The 27,173-nt window shown below is 43.9% G+C and overlaps 1 protein-coding gene across 1 annotated transcript in view; it reads left to right on the top strand.

Moving 5' to 3' along the window:
- The window catches only part of LOC121580570 (receptor-type tyrosine-protein phosphatase mu-like), a gene marked incomplete at its 3' end in the record, with an annotated part of 542,380 nt that overhangs the window by 289,435 nt on the left and 225,772 nt on the right, over positions 1-27,173 (top strand). The window contains exons 9-10 of the mRNA XM_045213497.1: positions 21,414-21,722; positions 24,016-24,125. Coding sequence (XP_045069432.1) covers positions 21,414-21,722; positions 24,016-24,125 — 419 coding nt within the window. The remainder of the gene's footprint in view (positions 1-21,413; positions 21,723-24,015; positions 24,126-27,173) is intronic.

Raw genomic sequence — 27,173 nt, 5'->3', positions numbered from 1 at the left:
CTCTCCTTTTATGCATATTTCATTAAGCAATTTCAAACACAATATTATTCCTGAGAAAAAGAAAAAGAAAAGAAAAAAGCGCATTGTATAAAGGATTCATTCATAGGTATCATCACAATCCAATTCCATGTATTCAATACAAATGTTGATTTACTCACAGTTCTGTAGAATTTCCATTGGCGCACAGAATCCACATTAAAAATAAGGAAAGGTGAATACAATGGAGGAACACAACTGATATGAATGTACAGTATAGGTGTTTAACACAAACTACCCCTTGCTAATCAGGCATCTCTTGCGTACGTTGTGGTGGACTGTCATTATAAGTGCTTCACTGGAACCCGGTATAATTGTTTGTAGCGTGGCTAGCCACTGAATTCACGCAGTCAAAGTTTTAGTCATTTAGCAGACGCTCTTATCCAGAGCAATTTACAGTTAGTGAGTGCATAGATTTTTCATACTGGTCCCCCCGTGGGAAACGAACCCACAACCCTGGCGTTGCAAGCGCCATGCTCTACCAACTGAGCTACAGGGGACTAACCACTTCTGGAGCTAACTAGTGCTCTCAACTCAGCAGATGGGAGTTGTAGTCATAACATGGCTAACTTCACTAGCTAACGTTTCAATAAAACAAGTTATACTAAGTGGCTAGCTAGCTAGCGTTAGCAACGTTTGGTGGTCAAGGACAAATGCACAGAACTCTATCTAGAGCAGCCGGTTAAATTGTGCATAAGAAAATCTTTTTTTAGATACATTCCCTCATTTAATATCATCCTAAATTACAATACGGAATAATTTTTTGGGCCATATTTAATGATTTGATGTGGACAGTATGTGTTACTACGTTGCACAAATTGCCGTTTTGACCACATCATGTTGGAGGGAATTACACATCCTTTTTACCTCAACTTGTTGACGTTATACTATAAAAGTTTATAGACAACACGATGACATGAGATCGTTTGCTTGAAACAGATCCATGTCTTTGGTTTTGTACCGTTGATTTTGTCATACGCCCTGGATTTAGAACTCCGTTGTCATTTTCGAATTGAAATGGCATGAATAATTCGGGGCACTCTCTGTATAAAAATCGCTGGTCACACACCAATAAACAGATTGGTGAGAGTCAAACTATCACTTAAATAACAGCCAACCCTTGACAGTGTTGATATCCTATGACGTGTCGTGATTCGTTGAAGTTAAATAACGAAGCAACTGATTTGTTTTCTGGCCCATTTCGGCAGCCTCCCAGAATCTCCATCCGACATTCTAGAATTTAGATGACCGTCTTCAACAAATTCTCTTCAAAGCAGTGATGTTCAAGTTATTTTCAGATTCCCGTGTGGCCTTTGAATAGTGTTAGTTTAAACAGTGCATACACCCCAAATATTTTGCCCCTGTTCTATTGATTTCAACGTGATATCAATGGAAGTGATTAACAAAATGAATGTGTTGCGTTACACTTACCATGTTGGCAACCCCACTTGAATAAAAATGCAACACTTCAAAAATGTAGCTAGGTGTCTTCTACAAGTTGTCATTAAAAAAATATCTCCAGTTTCCATGTGGTTTTTGAGTTGTGGTAGTTTAAAAAGCGCATACAACCTGATTTCCCCTCTAATAGACAACAGGGTTTTATGGTGCTCATTTAAAGAAATACTAATAAGTAATATGATTACGATTGTTGCATAGGTACTGTATGTGTAGACAGTACATTTTTTATGTTTTCAATATATCACAAACTGGTTCTGCATATTGGTTATTGATTTGGACTCATTAAAACTGGGCTATTTATCAAAATGTCTTGTCAGCTTTTTCAATTTAAGTTTTTGGAATATAAATTGAACTTTCAACACTAATTTCCAATGGTGTTGTACATGTATTTTTTTTGGTGATTTATTTATTTTGATCCTATACCAGAAATCACCAGAACGGGTTTGCCCTGCCTACCGAGGGCTAGCTAACCAGCTGAGCTTGCAAGCAATGTAACAAAAGTATAATTTGAGATGAGAAAAATACTCCATCAACAGAATCTGCATTTTCGGAATCACAGTAGCAAGCAAGTACTCCTATTATTTTTAAAGAAAACTCAAACGTGAGCTTGTCCGAGGTGTCGGACTCGATGAGAGTTGCTATCCATTGGAGCGCTGTGATTGGTTGCCCAAAATTCTGGGGTGGGGCTTAGCGAAGGGTCAATTGCACACATTTCTCTTCTGATGAAAACAATGTGTTAATATTCAGTGAACAATTTTGTATTTGATGACATTTGTATTTAAGTTATTGTTTTGCAAAAGGTGATCCAAGAAATGCAAGTTAGGTATTAAGGCAATAAAATGAGGTTCTGTTAATTTATTTGATCATTTGATCATTGCTTGTACGGGATTGAGAGAAACTATAAAGTCATATTTGCAGTACTTAGGGTGTTTTCATATATGAAATTCGGTACCTTGGTTCTGTTTCCTGGAGCGTTTGTGAGAAGTCTACAGAATACGTTTTGCTTTCACAAGACCTGAACATAACCGTTTCAGGGTGCGATTAGACACACATTCTACGTGACGTTAGCGAGCTAGCTTGTTTACAATGGGCAAAAAAAAGTTCCACACGACTCGCGCTGCTGCGTCACAATACCTGGTACTCTGGCCCAGGGTCTTGGACCCGCTGCTCACGCAGGTCCAGAATTATTTTACGTTTCACACATGCTTTATGGGTACCAAACGCTCCAGGGTCCGGATCTTAGGCTACCTCTCTGCAATACAGCCTGTCAACATTTGATGGTTTGTGAGTGCAGTCAGAGCAGTGAAAATAATGTTGTGGTTTAAGGAGATAGCTAACCCTGTTGTTTTGTGTTGTGATTTGTGCCTGTGGTGTTTACATGAAGATATCAAACCTCTCACAGCTTGGTCTATAAAACCCGTCTCTCGCTACAGGGTAATGTAATGTCATGTAATGTAACGGTCACAGTAGACTGGAGTAATTGGTTCTCCACCTCTTCAGCCGTCACTCATACCCTATTCCCTATATAGTGCACTGCTTTTAACTAGAGCCCTATGAACACGGGTCAAAAGTAGTGCACTACATAGGGAATAGTGTGCCAGTTTGGGAATCAGACGGTCTCTATGACCGTATTAAAATGGTTGCGTCTCTTTTTCCTCGTCTGTACACAAGGAGGCTGTCGGCCTCCATTTCAGATGAAGGGGTGTGTGTGTGGGCTTGAAATCACCCAGAATCCCCACAACGATAGTAAAACAAGGACAATTCTCCCTTGTGGGGACATTTCCCACGTCCCCATGAGGACAAAGGCTATTTGAAGCTGGGTTTAAGGTTAGGGTTAAGGTTAGGGTTAAGGTTAGGGTAAGGGTTATGTTTAGGGGTTAGGGAAAATTGGATTTTTAATGGAAATACATATTAGATCCCCACAAAGATAGGAAAACATATAGAGTGTGTGTGTGTGTGTGTGTGTGTGTGTGTGTGTGTGTGTGTGTGTGTGTGTGTGTGTGTGTGTGTGTGTGTGTTTGGTTTTACTATCGTTGTGGGGACCAGAAGTCCTAATATTAAAACATGGAACATTCTGACAAGTGGGGACATTAAGCCGGTCCCCACAAGGAAAAGGCTATTTTAGGGTTACGAGTAGGGTTACAATTAGGGTTAGGGGTTAGGGGTTAGGGGTTTAGTGTTAGGGATAAGGGTTAGGGGTTAGGGGTTAGGGTTAGGGGTTAGGGTTAGGGTTAGGGTTAGGGGTTGGGGTTAGGGGTTAGTGTTAGGGGTTAGGGGTTAGGTTTAGGGTTAGATTTTGAATGGGAATCAATTGTTTGGTCCCCACAAGGATAGTAAAACAAGTGTGTGTATGTGTGCTCGTGCGTGTGTGCATCTGTGAGTTTCGTGTGTGTGTTCAATGCAGCCTCCTCATTTCAGATTAAGCTGGTGGGAGGAGGTGGATGTTTTACCTGTTCTTCAAAGTGGATTTTGACATCACCAGCCTCTGAAGCGCATGACACTCCTTGTTGATGTAAACCGGGGGTGTCAAACTCATTCCACGGAGGGCCGAGGTGAGGAGAGGAGAGGAAGAGAGGTGAGGAGAGGAAGGGAGGTGAGGAGAGGAAGGGAGGTGAGGAGGAGAGGAGAGGAGAGGAAAGGAGGAGAGGTGAGGAGGTGAGGAGATGAGGAGAGGAGGGGAAGGGAGGTGAGGTGAGGTGAGGTGAGGAGAGGAAGGGAGGTGAGGAGAGGTGAGGGGTGAGGAGAGGAGAGAGGAGGGGGGAGGAGAGGAGAGGAGAGGAGAGGAGAGGGAGGGAGAGGAGAGGGAGGGAGAGGAGAGGAGGGGGAGGTGAGGAGAGGAAGAGAGGAGAGGAAGGGAGGTGAGGTGAGGTGAGGAGAGGAAGGGAGGTGAGGAGAGGAGAGGAAGGGAGGTGAGGAGGAGAGGTGAGGAGAGGAAGGGAGGTGAGGAGAGGAAGGGAGGTGAGGAGAGGAAGGGAGGTGAGGAGAGGAAGGGAGAGGAAGGGAGGTAAGAAGAGGAGAGGAAGAGAGGTGAGGAGAGGAGAGGGGAGGAAGGGAGGTGAGGAGGAGAGGTGAGGAGAGGAGGAGAGGTGAGGAGAGGAAGGGAGGTGAGGAGAGAAATAGAGGTGAGGAGAGGAGTTGAAAAGAGCAGTGGACATTATCTCTCCATTGCAAAGATGAGTGTGACATTCTCCATGAACGCTCCTCCAGAAATGAGACTTTCCAAAACTGCACCCTATATAGTGCACTATAGTCCATAGGGCTCTGGTCAAAAGTAGTGCACTATATAGGGAACAGGATGCCATTTGGGACACATCCTCTCCCTGCCAGCCACCCAGTCGCTTCTTCTTGAAATTCATACTTTAGTGCATTTGTCTCTTTGAGAGCTGGTGGTGTAATTTGATTTGTGTGCCTGGCCATCCTGCCATTCTCTGGGCCTGCAGTGTAACCATTCCCCACTGCAGTGCAGCCTAGAGATAGTTCCGCAAATAGAGGGTTTTAAAGTATATTTTCTGGATGGCTTTTCCTGAGTGACTTAAAGAAGAAGAAGAAGAAGAAGGCTATTGTGTTCCTTTTCTCTTTGGTTTAAATATAGAAACCCTTTTCTTTTCTGTTTAAGATTTTTTTTGGGGGGGTAAGAGTTTTGGGTATTTTTTGTTTTTAAATAGAGAAAATATGTTATAGTATTTCCATCACAATAACTTGTTTGTTTGTGGGGTAGAACTGAACTAGCTTTTCTCAGCACTGAATAACATGTCTGTTACCTCTGTAAGCCATCTGAAGATGTGTTGTTAGACGAGGGGAAGGTTGTGTTGTTAGACAAGGGGAAGGTTGTGTTGTTAGACACGGGGAAGGTTGTGTTGTTAGACAAGGGGAAGGTTGTGTTGTTAGACAAGGGGAAGGTTGTGTTGTTAGACACGGGGAAGGTTGTGTTGTTAGACTAGGGGAAGGTTGTGTTGTTAGAATAGGGGAAGGTTGTGTTGTTAGACAAGGGGAAGGTTGTGTTGTTAGACAAGGGGAAGGTTGTGTTGTTAGACAAGGGGAAGGTTGTGTTGTTAGACAAGGGGAAGGTTGTGTTGTTAGACAAGGGGAAGGTTGTGTTGTTAGACAAGGGGAAGGTTGTGTTGTTAGACACGGGGAAGGTTGTGTTGTTAGACAAGGGGAAGTTTGTGTTGTTAGACAAGGGGAAGATTGTGTTGTTAGACACGGGGAAGGTTGTGTTGTTAGACAAGGGGAAGGTTGTGTTGTTAGACAAGGGGAAGGTTGAGTTGTTAGACTAGGGGAAGGTTGTGTTGTTAGAATAGGGGAAGGTTGTGTTGTTAGACAAGGGGAAGTTTGTGTTGTTAGACAAGGGGAAGGTTGTGTTGTTAGAATAGGGGAAATTTATGTTGTTAGACAAGGGGAAGGTTCTGTTGTTAGACAAGGGGAAGATTGTGTTGTTAGACAAGGGGAAGGTTGTGTTGTTAGACACGGGGAAGGTTGTGTTGTTAGACAAGGGGAATGTTGTGTTGTTAGACAAGGGGAAGGTTGTGTTGTTAGACTAGGGGAAGGTTGTGTTGTTAGACAAGGGGAAGGTTGTGTTGTTAGACAAGGGAAGATTGTGTTGTTAGACGAGGGGAAGGTTGTGTTGTTAGACAAGGGGAAGGTTGTGTTGTTAGACATGGGGAAGGTTGTGTTGTTAGACAAGGGGAAGGTTGTGTTGTTAGATAGGGGAAGGTTGTGTTGTTAGACAAGGGGAAGGTTGTGTTGTTAGACAAGGGGAAGGTTGTGTTGTTAGATAGGGGAAGGTTGTGTTGTTAGACAAGGGGAAGGTTGTGTTGTTAGACAAGGGGAAGGTTGTGTTGTTAGACAAGGGGAAGGTTGTGTTGTTAGACAAGGGGAAGGTTGTGTTGTTAGACAAGGGGAAGGTTGTGTTGTTAGACACGGGGAAGGTTGTGTTGTTAGACAAGGGGAAGGTTGTGTTGTTAGAATAGGGGAATGTTGTGTTGTTAGACAAGGGGAAGGTTAAGTTGTTAGACAAGGGGAAGGTTGTGTTGTTAGACAAGGGGAAAGTTGTGTTGTTAGAATAGGGGAAGGTTGTGTTGTTAGACAAGGGGAAGGTTGTAGACGGGTGTTACAAATATCTGCTATAAAAATTATAGTGGTTTGGTACTGTATGAATATTTAAAACATGAATGTGGTCGGTTATGATAAAAAATGTGTACAACATTTTATGAACCGATGTGACATGACAATTATTATGCTTAAACCGCCAATCCGCAGTTGCTACATCCATTTTTGGATTGATAAATTACTGATATTTACTAGAGGCCGACCGATATGGGATTTTTGGGTCCGATAGTTACCGTATACAGTGCATTCGGAAAGTATTCAGACCCCTTGAATTTTTCCACATTTTGTTACGTTACAGCCTTATTCTAAAATGGATTACATTCGTTTTTTTCCTCATCAATCTACACACAATACATTTACATTTTAGTCATTTAGCTTAATGACAAAGCAAAAACAATTTATATATAAAAAACTGAAATATCACATTTACATAAGTATTCAGACCCTTTACTCAGTACTTTGTTGAAGCACCTTTGGCAGGGATTACAGCCTCGAGTCTTCTTGGGTATGACGCTACAAGCTTGGCACACCTGTATTTGGGGAGTTTCTCCCATTCTTCTCTGCAGATCCTCTCAAACTCTGTCAGGTTGGATGGGGAACGTTGCTGCACAGCTATTTTCAGGTCTCTCCAGAGATGTTCGATCGGGTTCAAGTCCGGGCTCTGGCTGGGCCACTCAAGGACATTCAGAGACTTGTCCCAAAGCCACTCCTGCATTGTCTTGGCTGTGTGCTTAGGGTTGTTGTCCTGTTGGAAGGCGAACCTTCGCCCCAGTCTGAGGTCCTGAGCGCTCTGGAGCAGGTTTTTATCAAGGATCTCTCTGTACTTTGCTCCGTTCATCTTTGCCTCGATCCTGACTAGTCTCCCAGTCCCTGCCGCTGGAAAACATCCCCACAACATGATGCTGCCACCACAATGCTTCACCATATGGATGGTGCCAGGTTTCCTTCAGGCGTGACGCTTGGCATCCAGGCCAAAGAGTTCAATCTTGGTTTCATCAGACCAGAGAGTCTTGTTTCTCATGGTCTGAGAGTCCTTTAGGTGCCTTTTGGAAAACTCCAAGCGGGCTGTCATGTGCCTTTTACTGAGGAGTCGCTTCCGTCTGGCCACTCTACAATAAAGGCCTGATTGGCGGAGTGCTGCAGAGATGGTTGTCCTTCTGGAAGGTTCTCCCATCTCCACATAGGATCTCTGGAGCTCTGTCAGAATGACCATCGGGTTCTTGGTCACCTCCCTGACCAAAGCCCTTCTCCCCCGTTTGCTCAGTTTGGCCGGGCAGCCAGCTCTAGGAAGAGTCTTGGTGGTTCCAAACTTCTTCCGTTTAAGAATGATGGAGGCCACTGTGTTCTTGGGGACCTTCAATGCTGCAGACATTTTTTGGTACCCTTCCCCAGATCTGTGCCTCGACACAATCCTGTCTCGGAGCTCTGCTGACAATTCTTTCATCCTCATGGCTTGGTTTATTCTCTGACATGCACTGTCAACTGTGGGACCTTATATATATTCACTGCGTCCCGAGTGGCACAGTGGTCTAAGGCGCTGCATCGCAGTGCTAGCTGTGCCACTAGAGATCCTGGTTCGAATCCAGGCTCTGTTGTAGCCGACCGGGAGACCCATGGGGCGGCGCACAATTGGCCCAGCGTCGTCCAGTGTAGGGGAGGGAATGGCCGGCAGGGGATGTAGAGTATGGTGTTTGCAACGCCAGGGTTGTGGGTTCGATCCCCATGGGGGGCCAGCATGAAAAAAATAATAATATTATAATGTATGCACTAATTGTAAGTCACTCTGGATAAGAGCGTCTACTAAATGACGTAAATGTTAATATAGTGTGTGCCTTTCCAAATCACGTCCAATCAATTGAATTTACCACAGGTGGACTCCAATCAAGTTGTAGAAAAATCTCAAGGATGATCAATGGAAACAGGATGCACCTGAGCTCAATTTCGAATCTCATAGCAAAGGGTCTGAATACTAATGTAAATAAGGTATTTCTGTTTTTATTTAACACATTTGCTTAAATTTCTAAGAACCTGTTTTTCGCTTTGTCATTATTGGTTATTGTGTGTAGATTGATGAGGGGGAAAAAATTATTTAATACATTTTTGAATAAGGCTGTAACGTAACAAAATGTGGAAAAAGGGAAGGGGTCTGTATACTTTCCGAATGCACCGTATCTGCCAATATATGTTTTTTTAGAGGTGGAATGAAAAACGTACCTTTTTATCACAAAGGATTATCAGGGACTCTAAATCAGGGATGTCTCCATGGAGATCCGAGTGTCTGCAGGTTTTTTTTTTTTATTCTTTCAATTAAGATCTAGACAACCAGGTGAGGGGAGTTCCTTACTAATTAGTGACCTTAATTCATCAATCAAGTACAAGGGGTGGAGCGAAAACCCGCACTCGGCCCTCCGTGGAATGAGTTTGACACACGTGCTCTAAATGGTGATTTCTTAACTTAAATATTACAATTAACATTATTTCAGAACAATTTGTGGTTTACATGATTACCACCAAAAAGCTAATATATCCTCTATAAGTTAAAAAATAAAATAAAAAAATGTACAAGTACCTTCTTAGGTACAACTTAAAGATGTGTCTATCTACGGCTAGATAAGATAAGAATGCAGAAGTGTTTGTGTTGAAGCACGTTTGTTTTGGCTTACGGGCGGAATGATGTTCAATGAGCAGCTCTTAGAGCGCCCTCTTCAGGCAACCATTGAAAAACTCAAAAAAATAAAAAAAAATCAGCTCATTCTATGTATATAATATTGATGCTTTATTTGTGTAATAAAGACTGATACTGATATTGATATTGCTGTGAAAGGCTAATATCTGCCGATAATATCGGTCAACCTATTTGTCCTTCGGGCTCTTATATGTACCCATTGATTCTTGAAGAATATGACTTATTATTGCCTCGTGAGCTCAGTTCAACTGTAGAACCCCGTCAGAACCCAAAATAGAACTTGTTTTACTCCAATGTTTGTAAACAAAGTAAATGTAAACAAACACTACATAGCCTCAAAACACGGTGAAAGCGATCATGTTGATATCATGTATGGTCAGTCCTTACATCCATAGCTCTGTCTATGAATTGGAGAGTGGTTACATTTCTCCAGCCCAATCCCTCAGCTTTTTACCAAAACACAGGCTTTGGTATTGTTTCAACTGCTGATTGCTGCTTTAAAGGGAGAGCTTTTGACACGGTTCAAATGTAGATATTGAATTTTGAAGTCAGAAACACTTTTTGGTAAGAAGACAACTTATTTGAAACAGGGAGAATGCTTTGTTATTGTCTGCCGCTTTAAAATATAAAAAAACGATATAATTTAGCTGAAAAAATTACTTGTCGTCATTCTTTGTCATTCCTATCACACAATAATGCACCTTGTGGAAATTCAGTTAAAGAAGGCATCTTCTTTCATAATGGTGCAAAGTGTCTACCCTCAAATTCTGAATAACATACAGGACATTTTGACAAACCTTTTTTATAAATCCACAAATCTACTTGTGGGACATCCTGAGATCACATGTTTCATTATGATTTTTTAATCTTTTTCCCATGGAGAGTCTGATTTTTTTATATTTTTTTAATATATTGGATCAAATATATAAAAAAACAATGTTATTGTTATTGAGCGATATTATATACTTCAAATAAGAACATTGCTCCATTAAGCAACATTGTGCTGTAAAATGTTAGCGGAGCGCGATAGTAGCTTTTCAATCGGTGACATCTGAGACCTTGAAGTAGTTGTTTCCCTTGCAAGGGCCGCGGCTTTTGTGGAGCGATACTTAACGATGCTTCGAGGGTGACAGTTGTCGATGTGTGCCTGTTGTCGAGGTGTGTGTGGGGGGGGGGTGGCTCAACAAGCGTCTGAGGGTCAGTAGACCTCAAGGATGCTAATTTTCACATCAGAGTTTATCCTGCACACAGGGCATAGCCTACGGATATCTCACCTTACCATTCGGTCTGTCCCTGGCCCCATGGGCATCAACTGGTTGATCTGCACAAGACACTCGGACTCAGACAGCTGTTGTCACACCTGTTCGCTGTGGGCTTCAGGATGAATCGTGTCATAAAGCTCGCTCTTACCGACCCAGCAGCAAATCTATGGATTGTCTCTGTGGATTGTAACCTGTTGAGCAGCCCTCACCGGGGAGAGAGCGAAGGCTTTCGCCACTGTCTCTGTGTTTCGCCTGGCAACATCGGTCACATACTGGATGTTTGTCTGAGGCGTCTTGGGCTCATGGCCTCCATGATTGTGGTAGTCCATGATTGTGGTAGTCCATGATTGTGGTAGTCCATGATTGTGGTAGTCCATGATTGTGGTAGTCCATGATTGTGGTAGTCCATGATTGTGGTAGTCCATGATTGTGGTAGTCCATGATTGTGGTAGTCCATGATTGTGGTAGTCCATGATTGTGGTAGTCCATGATTGTGGTAGTCCATGATTGTGGTAGTCCATGATTGTGGTTGTCCCGCTTGGCCTCCTCCTCATGAAAGTCTTCCAGCGTTGGGTGACCTCACTTGAACCCATCTCTCCACCGGCACTACTGCGACACAGATCTTGTTATGGAGCGAGCAGCGAACATCTGTTGTTTCTCAGAGCAACACATGTGCCAGGCAGACTAAACTCAGGTGCGGATTTACCGTCGCTGGGGAACCCCCTACCAGGGGAGTGGCGACTTCATCCCAAAGTCGTTACGGCAGAGCTGACGTCGATCTGTACGCTGTCGCCTGTTCCACAACATCCCTCTGGGCGAAGACACGCTGACCTAAAAGTGGTCAGATGTGCTTCTGAATGGAAGTGAACGGTACTATACTCTTTCAGAGAACCAGGGTTACATACCGTAACTCATAGATTTGTGTTTGCACAATAATTTACAGTGTACAGAATTATATATTTTTATGCTTTCAGAAATCATGTAAGTTTACCAAGAAGAAATTGAAAACGAGATATTACAAAGTTGAAGGCTGCTTAAAGAAAATCAATAACCTTTATGGTGTTGATTAAAACGTTGGGAAGCGTAAAACCAACGACTTGATTTGTATAACAAATCAATATTCTCATTTGTCCTTCTCCGTTGTACTTTCCACACTTTCCATGTACTACTTAATAGCCACACGCACACAGACACGCATACGAACACGCACACAGACACGCATACGAACACGCACACAGACACGCATACGAACACGCACACAGACACGCATACGAACACGCACACACTCCCCCCCTCCGCCTTCAATCAACTGATGGGTTTGCTTCTCTTTGTCTTCTGTGCCCTCTCTTCTCTGTTCCTTTGATCATACTCTACCTCTATCTATTAAAGCAGATGGAGAGATCACATCCTCTACCTCTATCTATTAAAGCAGATGGAGAGATCACATCCTCTATGACTCTTCTCTTCTCTCAAAATGTTTTATCTTTCATTCAACAGCAGCCTGTCTTGTTTCTTTTTTCTTTTCTCTTTTCTCTCTCTCTCTCTCTCTCTCTCTCTCTCTCTCTCCATCTCTCTCTCTCTCTCTCATTCTCTCTCTCTCTCTCTCTCTCTCTCTCTCTCTCTCTCTCTCTCTCTCTCTCTCTCTCTCTCTCTCTCCCTCTCTCTCTCTCTCTCTCTCTCTCTCTCTGCATCTCTCTCTCTCTCTCTCTCTCTCTCTCTCTCTCTCTCTCTCTCTCTCTCTCTCTCTCATCCATCTCTCTCTCTCTCTCTCTCTCTCTCTCTCTCTCTCTCTCCCCCCCTCTCTCTATCTCTCTCTCTCTCTCTCCCCCTCTCTCTCTCTCTCCCCTCCTCTTTCTCCCTCTCCCTCTCTCTCTCTCTCTCTCTCTCTCTCTCTCTCTCCCCATCTCTCTCTCTGACTTCAGTCATGTCTTGTGTCAAGACCTAATTTCCAGAGAACCATTGATTTTTGTGTACATTGCCAACACGTGTAGTCATCACACTGATTAATTGTAATAGCTTGATTATTGGATGGTTTATGAGGATTAACACTGATTTCAACTGGGGGATTTTCATTGCAATTTTATTCATCAGACAAATCTAAATGAATTGAAATCAAACACTGTTGAGTTGAACAGTACATTTAGTATTAATCGTCACATATTTTGTATGCTCTTGTGGCTCCTGTTGATACTTGATTGTCATTTCTGTGGCATCCCGATTAGAAACAGAATAAGAGCGTCCAGTCCTCCTGAATGTTAATAGTCCCGCCCTCTCCCTCCAGAATGTTAATAGTTAGTCCTCTCCCTCCAGAATGTTAATAGTTAGTCCTCTCCCTCCAGAATGCTAATAGTTAGTCCTCTCCCTCCAGAATGTTAATAGTCCAGTCCTCTCCCTCGAGAATGTTAATAGTCCAGTCCTCTCCCTCGAGAATATTAATAGTCCAGTCCTCTCTCTCCAGAATGTTAATAGTTAGTCCTCTCCCTCCAGAATGTTAATAGTCCTGTCCGCTCCCTCGAGAATGTTAATAGTCCTGTCCTCTCCCTCGAGAATGTTAATAGTCCAGACCTCTCCCTCCAGAATGTTAATAGTTAGTCCTCTCCCTCCAGAATGTTAATAGTTAGGCCTCTCCCTCCAGAATGTTAATAGTTAGTCCTCTCCCTCCAGAATGTTAATAGTCCAGTCCTCTCCCTCCAGAATGTTAATAGTCCAGACCTCTCCCTCCAGAATGTTAATAGTTAGTCCTCTCCCTCCAGAATGTGAATAGTTAGTCCTCTCCCTCCAGAATGTTAATAGTCCAGTCCTCTCCCTCCAGAATGTTAATAGTTAGTCCTCTCCCTCCAGAATGTTAATAGTTAGGACTCTCCCTCCAGAATGTTAATAGTCCAGTCCTCTCCCTCCAGAATGTTAATGGTCCAGTCCTCTCCCTCGAGAATGTTAATAGTTAGGCCTCTCCCTCCACAATGTTAATAGTTAGGCCTCTCCCTCCAGAATGTTAATAGTCCAGTCCTCTCCCTCCAGAATGTTAATAGTCCAGAACTCTCCCTCCAGAATGTTAATAGTCCAGTCCTCTCCCTCCAGAATGTTAATAGTTAGTCCTCTCCCTCCAGAATGTTAGTAGTTAGTCTTCTCCCTCCAGAATGTTAACAGTTAGGACTCTCCCTCCAGAATGTTAATAGTCCAGTCTTCTCCCTCCAGAATGTTAATATATAGTCCTCTCCCTCCAGAATGTTAATAGTCCAGTCCTCTCCCTCCAGAATGCTAATAGTTAGGCCTCTCCCTCCAGAATGTTAATAGTCCAGTCCTCTCCCTCCAGAATGTTAATAGTCCAGTCCTCTCCCTCCAGAATGTTAATATTCTAGGCCTCTCCCTCCATAATGTTAACAGTCCAGGCCTCTCCCTCCAGAATGTTAATAGTTAGCCCTCTCCCTCCAGAATGTTAATAGTTAGTCATCTCCCTCCAGAATGTTAATAGTTAGTCCTCTCCCTCCAGAATGTTAACAGTCCAGTCCTCTCCCTCCAGAATGTTAATAGTTAGACCTCTCCCTCCAGAATGTTAATAGTTAGTCATCTCTCTCCAGAATGTTAATAGTCCTGTCCTCTCTCTCCAGAATGTTAATAGTCCAGTCCTCTCCCCCCAGAATGTTAATAGTTAGTCCTCTCCCTTCAGAATGTTAATAGTTAGTCCTCTCCCTCCAGAATGTTAATAGTTAGGACTCTCCCTCCAGAATGTTATTAGTCCAGTCCTCTCCCTCCAAAATGTTAATAGTCCAGTCCTCTCCCTCCAGAATGTTAATAGTTAGTTCTCTCCCTCCAGAATGTTAACAGTCCAGTCCTCTCCCTCCAGAATGTTAATAGTCCAGTCCTCTCCCTCCAGAATGTTAATAGTTAGTCTTCTCCCTCCAGAATGTTAACAGTCCAGGCCTCTCCCTCCAGAATGTAAATAGTTAGACCTCTCCCTCCAGAATGTTAATAGTCCAGTCCTCTCCCTCCAGAATGCTAATAGTCCAGTCCTCTCCCTCCAGAATGTTAATAGTTAGGCCTCTCCCTCCAGAATGTTAACAGTCCATTCCTCTCCCTCCAGAATGTTATTAGTCCAGTCGTCTCCCTCCAGAATGTTAATAGTTAGTCCTCTCCCTCCAGAATGTTATTAATTAGGACTCTCCCTCCAGAATGTTAATAGTCCAGTCCTCTCCCTCCAGAATGTTACTAGTCCAGTCCTCTCCATCCAGAATGTTAATAATTAGTCCTCTCCCTCCAGAATGTTAATAGTCCAGTCCTCTCCCTCCAGAATGCTAATAGTTAGTCATCTCTCTCCAGAATGTTAATAGTCCTGTCCTCTCTCTCCAGAATGTTAATAGTCCAGTCCTCTCCCCCCAGAATGTTAATAGTTAGTCCTCTCCCTTCAGAATGTTAATAGTTAGTCCTCTCCCTCCAGAATGTTAATAGTTAGGACTCTCCCTCCAGAATGTTATTAGTCCAGTCCTCTCCCTCCAAAATGTTAATAGTCCAGTCCTCTCCCTCCAGAATGTTAATAGTTAGTTCTCTCCCTCCAGAATGTTAACAGTCCAGTCCTCTCCCTCCAGAATGTTAATAGTCCAGTCCTCTCCCTCCAGAATGTTAATAGTTAGTCTTCTCCCTCCAGAATGTTAACAGTCCAGGCCTCTCCCTCCAGAATGTAAATAGTTAGACCTCTCCCTCCAGAATGTTAATAGTCCAGTCCTCTCCCTCCAGAATGCTAATAGTCCAGTCCTCTCCCTCCAGAATGTTAATAGTTAGGCCTCTCCCTCCAGAATGTTAACAGTCCATTCCTCTCCCTCCAGAATGTTATTAGTCCAGTCGTCTCCCTCCAGAATGTTAATAGTTAGTCCTCTCCCTCCAGAATGTTATTAATTAGGACTCTCCCTCCAGAATGTTAATAGTCCAGTCCTCTCCCTCCAGAATGTTACTAGTCCAGTCCTCTCCATCCAGAATGTTAATAATTAGTCCTCTCCCTCCAGAATGTTAATAGTCCAGTCCTCTCCCTCCAGAATGCTAATAGTTAGTTCTCTCCCTCCAGAATGTTAATAGTCCAGACCTCTCCCTCCAGAATGTTAATAGTCCAGTTCTCTCCCTCCAGAATGTTTATATTCCAGTCCTCTCCCTCCATAATGTTAACAGTCCAGGCCTCTCCCTCCAGAATGTTAATAGTTAGCCCTCTCCCTCCAGAATGTTAATAGTTAGTCATCTCCCTCCAGAATGTTAATAGTTAGTCCTCTCCCTCCAGAATGTTAACAGTCCAGTCCTCTCCCTCCAGATTGTTAATAGTTAGTCCTCTCCCTCCAGAATGTTAATAGTAAGTCATCTCCCTCCAGAATGTTAATAGTCCAGTCCTCTCTCTCCAGAATGTTAATAGTCCAGTCCTCTCCCTCCAGAATGTTAATAGTTAGGACTCTCCCTCCAGAATATTAATAGTCCAGTCCTCTCCCTCCAGAATGTTAATAGTCCAGTCCTTTCCCTCCAGAATGTTAATAATTAGTCCTCTCCCTCCAGAATGTTAATAGTCCAGTCCACTCCCTCCAGAATGCTAATAGTTAGTCCTCTCCCTCCAGAATGTTAATAGTCCAGTCCTCTCCCTCCAGAATGTTAATAGTCCAGTCCTCTCCCTCCAGAATGTCAATATTCCAGTCCTCTCCCTCCATAATTTTAACAGTCCAGCCCTCTCCCTCCAGAATGTTAATAGGTAGTCATCTACCTCCAGAATGTTAATAGTTAGTCCTCTCCCTCCATAATGTTAACAGTCCAGTCCTCTCCCTCCAGAATGTTAATAGTTAGTCCTCTCCCTCCAGAATGTTAATAGTTAGTCATCTCCCTCCAGAATGTTAATAGTCCAGTCCTCTCTTTCCAGAATGTTAATAGTCCAGTCCTCTCCCTCCAGAATGTTAATAGTTAGACCTCTCCCTCCAGAATGTTAATAGTTAGTCCTCTCCCTCCAGAATGTTAACAGTTAGGCCTCTCCCTCCAGAATGTTAATAGTCCAGTCCTCTCCCTCCAGAATGTTAATAATTAGTCCTCTCCCTCCAGAATGTTAATAGTCCAGTCCTCTCCCTCCAGAATGCTAATAGTTAGTCCTCTCCCTCCAGAATGTTAATAGTCCAGTCCTCTCCCTCCAGAATGTTAATAGTCCAGGCCTCTCCCTCCAGAATGTTAATAGTTAGCCCTCTCCCTCCAGAATGTTAATATTCCAGTCCTCTCCCTCCATAATTTTAACAGTCCAGCCCTCTCCCTCCAGAATGTTAATAGGTAGTCATCTACCTCCAGAATGTTAATAGTTAGTCCTCTCCCTCCATAATGTTAACAGTCCAGTCCTCTCCCTCCAGAATGTTAATAGTTAGTCCTCTCCCTCCAGAATGTTAATAGTTAGTCATCTCCCTCCAGAATGTTAATAGTCCAGTCCTCTCTTTCCAGAATGTTAATAGTCCAGTCCTCTCCCTCCAGAATGTTAATAGTTAGACCTCTCCCTCCAGAATGTTAATAGTTAGTCCTCTCCCTCCAGAATGTTAACAGTTAGGCCTCTCCCTCCAGAATGTTAATAGTCCAGTCCTCTCCCTCCAGAATGTTAATAATTAGTCCTCTCCCTCCAGAATGTTAATAGTCCAGTCCTCTCCCTCCAGAATGCTAATAGTTAGTCCTCTCCCTCCAGAATGTTAATAGTCCAGTCCTCTCCCTCCAGAATGTTAATAGTCCAGGCCTCTCCCTCCAGAATGTTAATAGTTAGCCCTCTCCCTCCAGAATGTTAATAGTTAGTCATCTCCCTCCAGAATGTTAATAGTTAGTCCTCTCCCTCCAGAATGTTAACAGTCCAGACCTCTCCCTCCAGAATGTTAATAGTTAGTCCTCTCACTCCAGAATGTTAATAGTTAGTCCTCTCCCTCCAGAATGTTAATAGTCAGGCCTCTCCCTCCAGAATGTTAATAGTCCAGTCCTCTCCCTCCAGAATGTTAATAGTCCAGACCTCTCCCTCCAGAATGTTAATAGTCCAGACCTCTCCCTCCAGAATGTTAATAGTCCAGTCCTCTCCCTCCAGAATGTTAATAGTTAGTCCTCTCCCTCCAGAATGTTAATATATGCCATTTAGCAGAAGCTTTTATTCAAAGCGACTTATAGTCATGCGTGCATATATTTTACGTATGGGTGGACCCAGTGGGAATTGAACCCACGACCTTTGGCGTTGCAAGTGCCATACTCTACCGACTGAGCCACACAGGACCGTACCTACAGTGTAGGCCATAACCTAGGACCCGCTGGTGTCCTCTTCTCCACCTCCTCCTCCTCCTCCTCCTCTCCTCTCCACCTCCTCCTCCTCCTCCTCTCCAGCTCCTCCTCCTCCTCCTCCTCCTCTCCTCTCCTCCTCTCCTCCAGTGTAGCCTATGAACTGGTGGTGTGTGTGTGTGTCTCCTGGAGAAGGGTGAATTGAGCCCTGGCACCAGCTAATAGGTGGTAAAGTGTTGACTTCCAGAGAAATGGACTGAAGCTTTAACATGGAAGGGAAATGATCCCATTACCTTGAGCTCTGGCTGCTAGGCTGCTCGCCCTCCCGTAGAAGAGAGGGGGGAGGGAGAGGGACAGTAGGAGGGAAAGAGAGAATGAGAGAGGGGGAGAGGAGGGAGAGGAGAGAAGGGAGGGTAGATATGAGGGGGAGGAGAGAGAGAGAGAGAGAGAGAGAGAGAGAGAGAGAGAGAGAGAGAGAGAGAGAGAGAGAGAGAGAGAGAGAGAGAGAGGAAAGGGAGAGAGGGGGGAGGGAGAGCAGATAGAGAAATCGAAATATTGAGAAATAGACTGGTTAGAACTGGAAAGGGATGATATGCCCCATACAGCGAGACTATCACCACCAGGTCTGGAGGGATGATATGCCCCATACAGAGAGACTATCACCACCAGGTCTGGAGGGATGATGTGTCCCATACAGAGAGACTATCACCACCAGGTCTGGAGGGATGATATGTCCCATACAGAGAGAATATCACCTGTAAGCCTGGAGGGATGATATGTACCATACAGAGAGACTATCACCCCCAGGTCTGGAGGGATGATATGTCCCATACAGAGAGACTATCACCACCAGGTCTGGAGGGATGATATGTCCCATACATAGAGAATATCACCAGTAAGCCTGGAGGGATGATATGTCCCATACAGAGAGACTATCACCCCCAGGTCTGGAGGGATGATATGTCCCATACAGAGAGACTATCACCCCCAGGTCTGGAGGGATGATATGTCCCATACAGAGAGAATATCACCAGTAAGCCTGGAGGGATGATATGTCCCATACAGAGAGACTATCACCCCCAGGTCTGGAGGGATGATATGTCCCATACAGAGAGACTATCACCCCCAGGTCTGGAGGGATGATATGTCCCATACAGAGAGACTATCACCCCCAGGTCTGGAGGGATGATATGTCCCATACAGAGAGACTATCACCAGTAAGCCTGGAGGGATGATATGTCCCATACAGAGAGACTATCGCCAGTAAGTCTGGAGGGATGATATGTCCCATACAGAGAGACTACCACCAGTAAGCCTGGAGGGATGATATGTCCCATACAGAGAGACTATCACCAGTAAGCCTGGAGGGATGATATGTCCCATACAGAGAGACTATCACCCCCAGGTCTGGAGGGATGATATGTCCCATACAGAGAGACTATCACCAGTAGGTCTGGAGGGATGATATGTCCCATACAGAGAGACTATCACCAGTAGGTCTGGAGGGATGATATGTCCCATACAGAGAGACTATCACCAGTAGGTCTGGAGGGATGATATGTCCCATACAGCGAGACTATCACCAGTAAGCCTGGAGGGATGATATGTCCCATACAGAGAGACTATCACCACCAGGTCTGGAGGGGTGATATGTCCCATACAGAGAGACTATCACCAGTAGGTCTGGAGGGATGATATGTCCCATACAGAGAGACTTTCACCAGTAGGTCTGGAGGGATGATATGTCCCATACAGCGAGAATATCACCAGTAAGCCTGGAGGGATGATATGTCCCATACAGCGAGACTATCACCAGTAAGCCTGGAGGGATGATATGTCCCATACAGAGAGACTTTCACCAGTAGGTCTGGAGGGATGATATGTCCCATACAGCGAGAATATCACCAGTAAGCCTGGAGGGAGGATATGTCCCATACAGCGAGACTATCACCAGTAAGCCTGGAGGGATGATATGTCCCATACAGAGAGACTATCACCACCAGGTCTGGAGGGATGATATGTCCCATACAGAGAGACTATCACCAGTAGGTCTGGAGGGATGATATGTCCCATACAGAGAGACTATCGCCAGTAGGTCTGGAGGGATGATATGTCCCATACAGAGAGACTATCGCCAGTAGGTCTGGAGGGATGATATGTCCCATACAGAGAGACTATCACCAGTAGGTCTGGAGGGATGATATGTCCCATACAGCGAGAATATCACCAGTAAGCCTGGAGGGATGATATGTCCCATACAGCGAGACTATCACCAGTAGGTCTGGAGGGATGATATGTCCCATACAGAGAGACTATCGCCAGTAGGTCTGGAGGGATGATATGTCCCATACAGAGAGACTATCACCCCCAGGTCTGGAGGGGTGATATGTCCCATACAGAGAGACTATCACCAGTAGGTCTGGAGGGATGATATGTCCCATACAGAGAGACTATCACCCCCAGGTCTGGAGGGGTGATATGTCCCATACAGAGAGACTATCACCATTAAGCATGGAGGGATAATATGTCCCATACAGAGAGACTATCACCCCCAGGTCTGGAGGGATGATATGTCCCATACAGCGAGACTATCACCAGTAAGCCTGGAGGGATGATATGTCCCATACAGAGAGACTATCACCCCCAGGTCTGGAGGGGTGATATGTCCCATACAGAGAGACTATCACCCCCAGGTCTGGAGGGATGATATGTCCCATACAGCGAGACTATCACCAGTAAGCCTGGAGGGATGATATGTCCCATACAGAGAGACTATCACCACCAGGTCTGGAGGGATGATATGTCCCATACAGCGAGACTATCACCAGTAAGCCTGGAGGGATGATATGTCCCATACAGAGAGACTATCACCAGTAAGCCTGGAGGGATGATATGTCCCATACAGAGAGACTATCACCAGTAAGCCTGGAGGGATGATATGTCCCATACAGAGAGACTATCACCCCCAGGTCTGGAGGGATGATATGTCCCATACAGCGAGAATATCACCAGTAAGCCTGGAGGGATAATATGTCCCATACAGAGATACTATCACCAGTAGGTCTGGAGGGATGATATGTCCCATACAGAGAGACTATCACCTGTAAGCCTGGAGGGATGATATGTCCCATACAGAGAGACTATCACCCCCAGGTCTGGAGGGATGATATGTCCCATACAGCGAGACTATCACCAGTAAGCCTGGAGGGATAATATGTCCCATACAGAGAGACTATCACCCCCAGGTCTGGAGGGATGATATGTCCCATACAGAGAGACTATCACCCCCAGGTCTGGAGGGATGATATGTCCCATACAGAGAGACTATCACCTGTAAGCCTGGAGGCTTTGCTGTTTGTGATTGTGGTGCCGAGTAGGGAATGGAGAAGATGTGTGCTTCTCTGTCAAGACTGTCCTTTTGAAATCTCAGAATGAACTGGCACAATCTAACACATACACACTGATAATGCCAGAGTAAACTAATGGCTATTTAATTGGAAAATGGGTTTGAAAAAATAAACACAATAATTTGAATTAATCACACACACTCACATATTCATAGTGAGATCCTCATTCTTATCTATCGTTTACATATTTTTCATAACTCTCCACAGAGCCAATCCACGGTGCCAGGAATCTAGAAGTCGTTGACGTCCAATCTAAACAAGTCACCGTTCGCTGGGAGCCGTTCGGCTACAACGTTACGCGTTGCCATAGCTACAACCTGACGGTGCAGTACCGGTCCCTCGTGGCGGGGAAGGACGAGACCCGGGAGGAGGTGTGTTACGACACCCTGGGTCGCGACCCCCAGCACACCATCCACAACCTGACCCCTTACACCAACCTGTCAGTCAAACTTGTCCTCAAGAACCCAGAGGGGGTCAAAGAGAGCCCAGAGATGGAGCTACAGACAGACGAGGACGGTAAGTGTTATAATACCTTAGAATGGTTATAACATGTTTATGAAGGGGGTCGATGGAGAGCAGAGATGGAGCTACAGACAGACGAGGACGGTAAGTGTTATAATACCTTAGAATGGTTACATAATGGTGTAATAAAGTGTCAAACTGGTCCTCAAGAACCCAAAGGGGGTCAAAGAGAGCCCAGATATGGAGCTACAGACAGACAGACAGACAGACAGACAGACAGACAGACAGACAGACAGACAGACAGACAGACAGACAGACAGACAGACAGACAGACAGACAGACAGACAGACAGACAGACAGACAGACAGACAGACAGACAGACAGACAGACAGACAGACAGACAGACAGGCAGGCAGGCACAGTGCAATCAAGTGTTATTCTGAGATTTAGCTGCAGACCGATTATCATGTGTTGTAATATAATGTGTTGATGAGTCTTAAAGGGATACTTCAGGATGTTGCCAATGAGGCCCTTTGTCTTCTTCCCCAGAGTCAGATGAACTCGTTGTCAACATCCTGAAGTATCCATTTAACTGAGTTCACACACTTCAGGTCGCAGGAAGCAATTATCTTGAAAATATACACTACCGTTCAAAAGTTTGGGGTCACTTAGAAATGTCCTTGTTTTCGAAAGAAAAGCAAAAAAAGGTGTCCATTAAAATAACATCAAATTGATCAGAAATACAGTGTAGACATTGTTAATGTTGTAAATGGCTATTGTAGCTGGAAACGGCTGATTTTTTATGGAATATCTACATAGGCGTACAGAGGCCCATTATCAGCAACCATCAGTCCTGTGTTCCAATGGCACGTTGTGTTTGCTAATCCAAGTTTATCATTTTAAAAGGCTAATTGATCATTTTGCAATTATGTTAGCACATTTACAACATTAGCAATGTCTACACTGTATTTCTGATCAATTTGATGTTATTTTAATGGACAATTTTTTTTATTTTCTTTCGAAAACAAGGAGATTTCTAGGTGACCCCAAACATGTGAACGGTACTGTACATAACTGTTAGCTTCAGGTTAACATCAGTAGAACAGTTGAATAGAGGTTACAGGTTAACATCAGTAGAACAGTTGAATAGAGGTTACAGGTTAAAGACTGTAACAGATTGTACTAAGATGAGCTTTTTGTTTAAAGACGAGCAGATGACTCAGAAATAATATTTATCTCTCCGCTTACATTTCTTAACCTTGTATTACTTCAGTGGTTCAGACGTCCATTACATGCCTCTCTAAAGACTGACTAGACATCTCAAAGTCCCAGGGATACACTGAGGTATTATAAAATGGAGTCACAGGGATACACTGAGGTATTACAAAATGAACTAACCAAAGTCTCATGAAGTGAATTTAGTCTTTTTTTCCATCCAATGTTTTACATAAATCCAATAACATGGTGAAATGTTTTGTTGATTTCACGTTGAATTCACGTTGGTCGACAACTTAAAAAGTAGACGTTGAAATGACGTCTGAGCCATGTGGGATGATCTAACGACACACGTAGCGAACGTTCTTTCTACTCGCTTGTTTGGGAAACACTCTTAAAAAGTTGGTTCGTAAAAATACCGATGCATCTGGTCTTGATCACCGTAACGCTTCAGTTACATCGCAATTAGTGGAAAAATAATTAGTGAATCAGAATTGGGCTGCCTGTGTAAACGCAGCCTACGTGTGTAATGAAGCTTTGAGTTTCTCATGGGTTGTTCTGGTCCGGTCCCCTCAGTACCCGGAGCTGATCCTGTAGAGCAGGGATGGGCAACTGGCGGACCCGCGGGCCTGTTGAGAGTTAGAATTATAGAAACAAAAAAGTGGTGTCATTTCAAAACGTGGTTGTGCATCAGCGGTAACTCAATTAGCCCTGTCAGCTAACATGTTTTTAGATTGCTAAATTACTCCAAACCTGTAGTAATCATGGTCGAATTACAGACCCGGGGTGGGGCCCCAGTTAACATATTAAAAACGTCAAACATTTGCCCCCCCTGCCTATTGCTCAATGTGTAGAATTGCAGGACATTAGCTGTAAAACAGCTAATTTTTTCTCTCTGCCCCACGGCGAAATGAGTAGAATTGCATGAAATGAGTTATAAAATTGGATGTGGGTATGCAGACCCACGAGCCACTGCGGCCCCTCATGATGAGTTCCGTTTTTTTTTTTGTGGCCCCCCCCCCCCACACACCCCCCATTAAAGTTGACCCATCCCTGCTCTAGAGTCGCCTATAAGGAGAGACTCCTAGTCCTGAGGTGTTTGTGATGTGTTGATCTGGGCCTGTCCCCTCAGTACCTGGAGCGGTCCCTCTGGAGTCCATCCAGGGCAGTGCTTACGAAGAGAAGATGATCCTCAAGTGGAGAGAACCAGCCCAGACCTACGGAATCATCACTCAGTATGAGGTGAGAAGAGTAACTGATTGATTTAATTCATTGGATCACGGCAAAATATTGTATCCTTGAAAACACAACACGTCTCTCTCTTCTTATCCCTCGTCTCTTGTGGTACTGTGCTGCCCAAGAGGGTCTGAAGATTCTTGGAGAACGACAGGGCTCCTTTTCCGTTACACACATGATAGTGTCCATGAAGAGGTTTTTCATACCCATCTCAGCCAGCCAAGCCACTGAACTCTATTGAATGTTGAATAATAGATAGTCTGTACCATAAGTACACAGTCATCTCTGTACACAGTCATCTCTTTACACAGTCATCTCTCTAAACAGTCATCTCTCTACACGGTCATCTCTCTACACGGTCATATTTCCACCAGGTAATATATATACAGTACCAGTCAAAAGTTTGGACAGACCTACTCATTCAAGGGTTTTTCTTTATTTTTTACTATTTTCTACATTGTAGAATAATAGTGAAGACATCAAAACGATGAAATAACACATATGGAATCATGTAGTAACCAAAAAAAAGTGTTAAACAAATCAAAATATATTTTATATTTGAGATTCTACAAATAGCCACCCTTTGCCTTGATGACAACTTTGCACACTCTTGGCATTCTCTCAACCAGATTCACCTGGAATGCTTTTCCAACAGTCTTGAAGGAGTTCCCACATATGCTTAGCACTTGTTGGGTGCTTTTCCTTCACTCTGTGGTCAGACTCATCCCAAAGCATCTCAATCGGGTTGAGGTTGGGGGATTGTGGAGGTCAGGTCATCTGATGCAGCACTCCATCACTCTCCTTCTTGGTAAAATAGCCCTTACACAGCCTGGAGGTGTGTTGGGTCATTGTCCTGTTGAAAAACAAATGATAGTCCCACTAAGCCCAAACCAGATGGGATGGCGTATCGCTGCAGAATGATGTGGTAGCCATGCTGGTTAAGTGTGCCTTGAATTCTAAATAAATCATAGACAGTGTCACCAGCAAAGCACCCCCACACCATAACACCTCCTCCTCCATGCTTTACGGTGGGAAATACACATGCGGAGATCATCCGTTCACCCACACCGCGTCTCATAAAGACACAGCGGTTGGAACAAAAATCTCAAATTTGGACTCCAGACCAAAGGACACATTTCCACCGGTCGAATGTCCATTGCTCGTGTTTCTTGGCCCAAGCAAGTCTCTTCTTCTTATTGGTGTCCTTTAGTAGTGGTTTCTTTGCAGCAATTCGACCATGAAGGCCTGATTCACACAGTCCCCTCTGAACAGTTGATGTTGAGATGTGTCTGTGACTTGAACTCTGTGAAGCATTTATTTGGGCTGCAATTTCTGAGGCTGGTAACTCTAATTAACTTATCCTCTGCAGCAGAGGTAACTCTGGGTCTTCCATTCCTGTGGCGGTCCTCATGACAGACAGTTTCATCATAGAGCTTGATCGTTTTTGCAACTGCACTTGAAGAAACTTTCAAAGTTCTTGAAATGTTCCGTATTGACTGACCTTCATGTCTTAAAGTAATGAAGGACTGTAGTTTCTCCTCGCTTATTTGAGCTGTTCTTGCCATATTATGGACTTGGTCTTTTACCAAATAGGGCTATCTTCTGTATACCCCCCTACCTTGTCACAACACAACTGATTGGCTCAAACGCATTAAGAAGGAAAGAAATTCCACAAATTAACTTTTAAGAAGGCACACCTGTTAATTGAAATGCATTCCAGGTGACTACCTCATGAAGCTGGTTGAGAGAATACCAAGAGTGTGCAAAGCTGTCATCAAGGCAAAGGGTGGCTATTTGAAGAATCTCAAATATAAAATATATTTTGATTTGTTTAACACTTTTTTTGGTTACTACATGATTCCATATGTGTTATTTTATAGTTTTGATGTCTTCACTATTATTCTACAATGTAGAAAATAGTAAAAATAAAGAAAAACCCTTGAATGAGTAGGTGTGTCCAAACTTTTGACTGGTAGTGTGTATATATATATATATATATATATATATATATAGAGAGAGAGAGAGAGAGAGAGAGAGAGAGAGAGAGAGAGAGAGAGAGAGAGAGAGAGAGAGAGAGAGAGAGAGAGAGAGAGAGAGAGAGAGAGAGAGAGAGAGAGAGAGAGAGAGATAGATCATCCTCTAACCCTACTGTGGTTGATTCTGCTTTGTTTAGATTTCGTCTTCTCCTCATTTGCTATGCTTCGCATTTTGACTCTAGTGTCCAATGACATACAGCGCTGTTTCCCGTATGAAGAGAGCCTAGATTGATTGGCACCCCAATGGTGGAACAAGCTCCCTCACGACGCCAGGACAGCGGAGTCACTCACCACCTTCCGGAGACATTTGAAACCCCACCTCTTTAAGGAATACCTGGGATAGGATAAAGTAATCCTTCTACCCCCCCCCCCCCCAAAAAAAAAAAAAAAAAAAGTGTAAAGTGGTTATCCCACTGGCTATAGGGTGAATGCACCAATTTGTAAGTCGCTGTGGATAAGAGCGTCTGCTAAATGACGTAAATGTGCCCTTGAGCAAGGCACTTAACCCTAATTGCTCCTGTAAGTCGCTCTGGATAAGAGCGTCTGCTAAATGACTAAAATGTAAAATGTAAATGTAATGTAAATGATTGAGCCTGCGTCCCAAACGGTACCCTATTTCCTACATAGTGCATACATAGGGTCCTGGTCAAAAGTAGTGCACTATATAAGGAATAGGGTGCCATTTGGGATGCAGGTGGAATAGTACAGTAAATACAATTATCATGCTCCATACTATAGGTTAACTCTCTCTACAGATCATGTCCATACTATAGGTTAACTCTCTCTACAGATCATGTCCATACTATAGGTTAACTCTCTCTATATATCATGCTCCATACTATAGGTTAACTCTCTCTACAGATCATGTCCATACTATAGGTTAACTCTCTCTACAGATCATGTCCATACTATAGGTTAACTCTCTCTACAGATCATGTCCATACTATAGGTTAACTCTCTCTACAGATCATGCCCATACTATAGGTTAACTCTCTCTACAGATCATGTCCATACTATA

The sequence above is a fragment of the Coregonus clupeaformis genome, unplaced genomic scaffold (assembly GCF_020615455.1).
Source record: "Coregonus clupeaformis isolate EN_2021a unplaced genomic scaffold, ASM2061545v1 scaf0116, whole genome shotgun sequence".
Lineage (NCBI taxonomy): Eukaryota > Metazoa > Chordata > Actinopteri > Salmoniformes > Salmonidae > Coregonus > Coregonus clupeaformis.
Note: the sequence above shows the minus strand (reverse complement) of the source record. Positions and strands in the feature narration are given on the sequence as shown.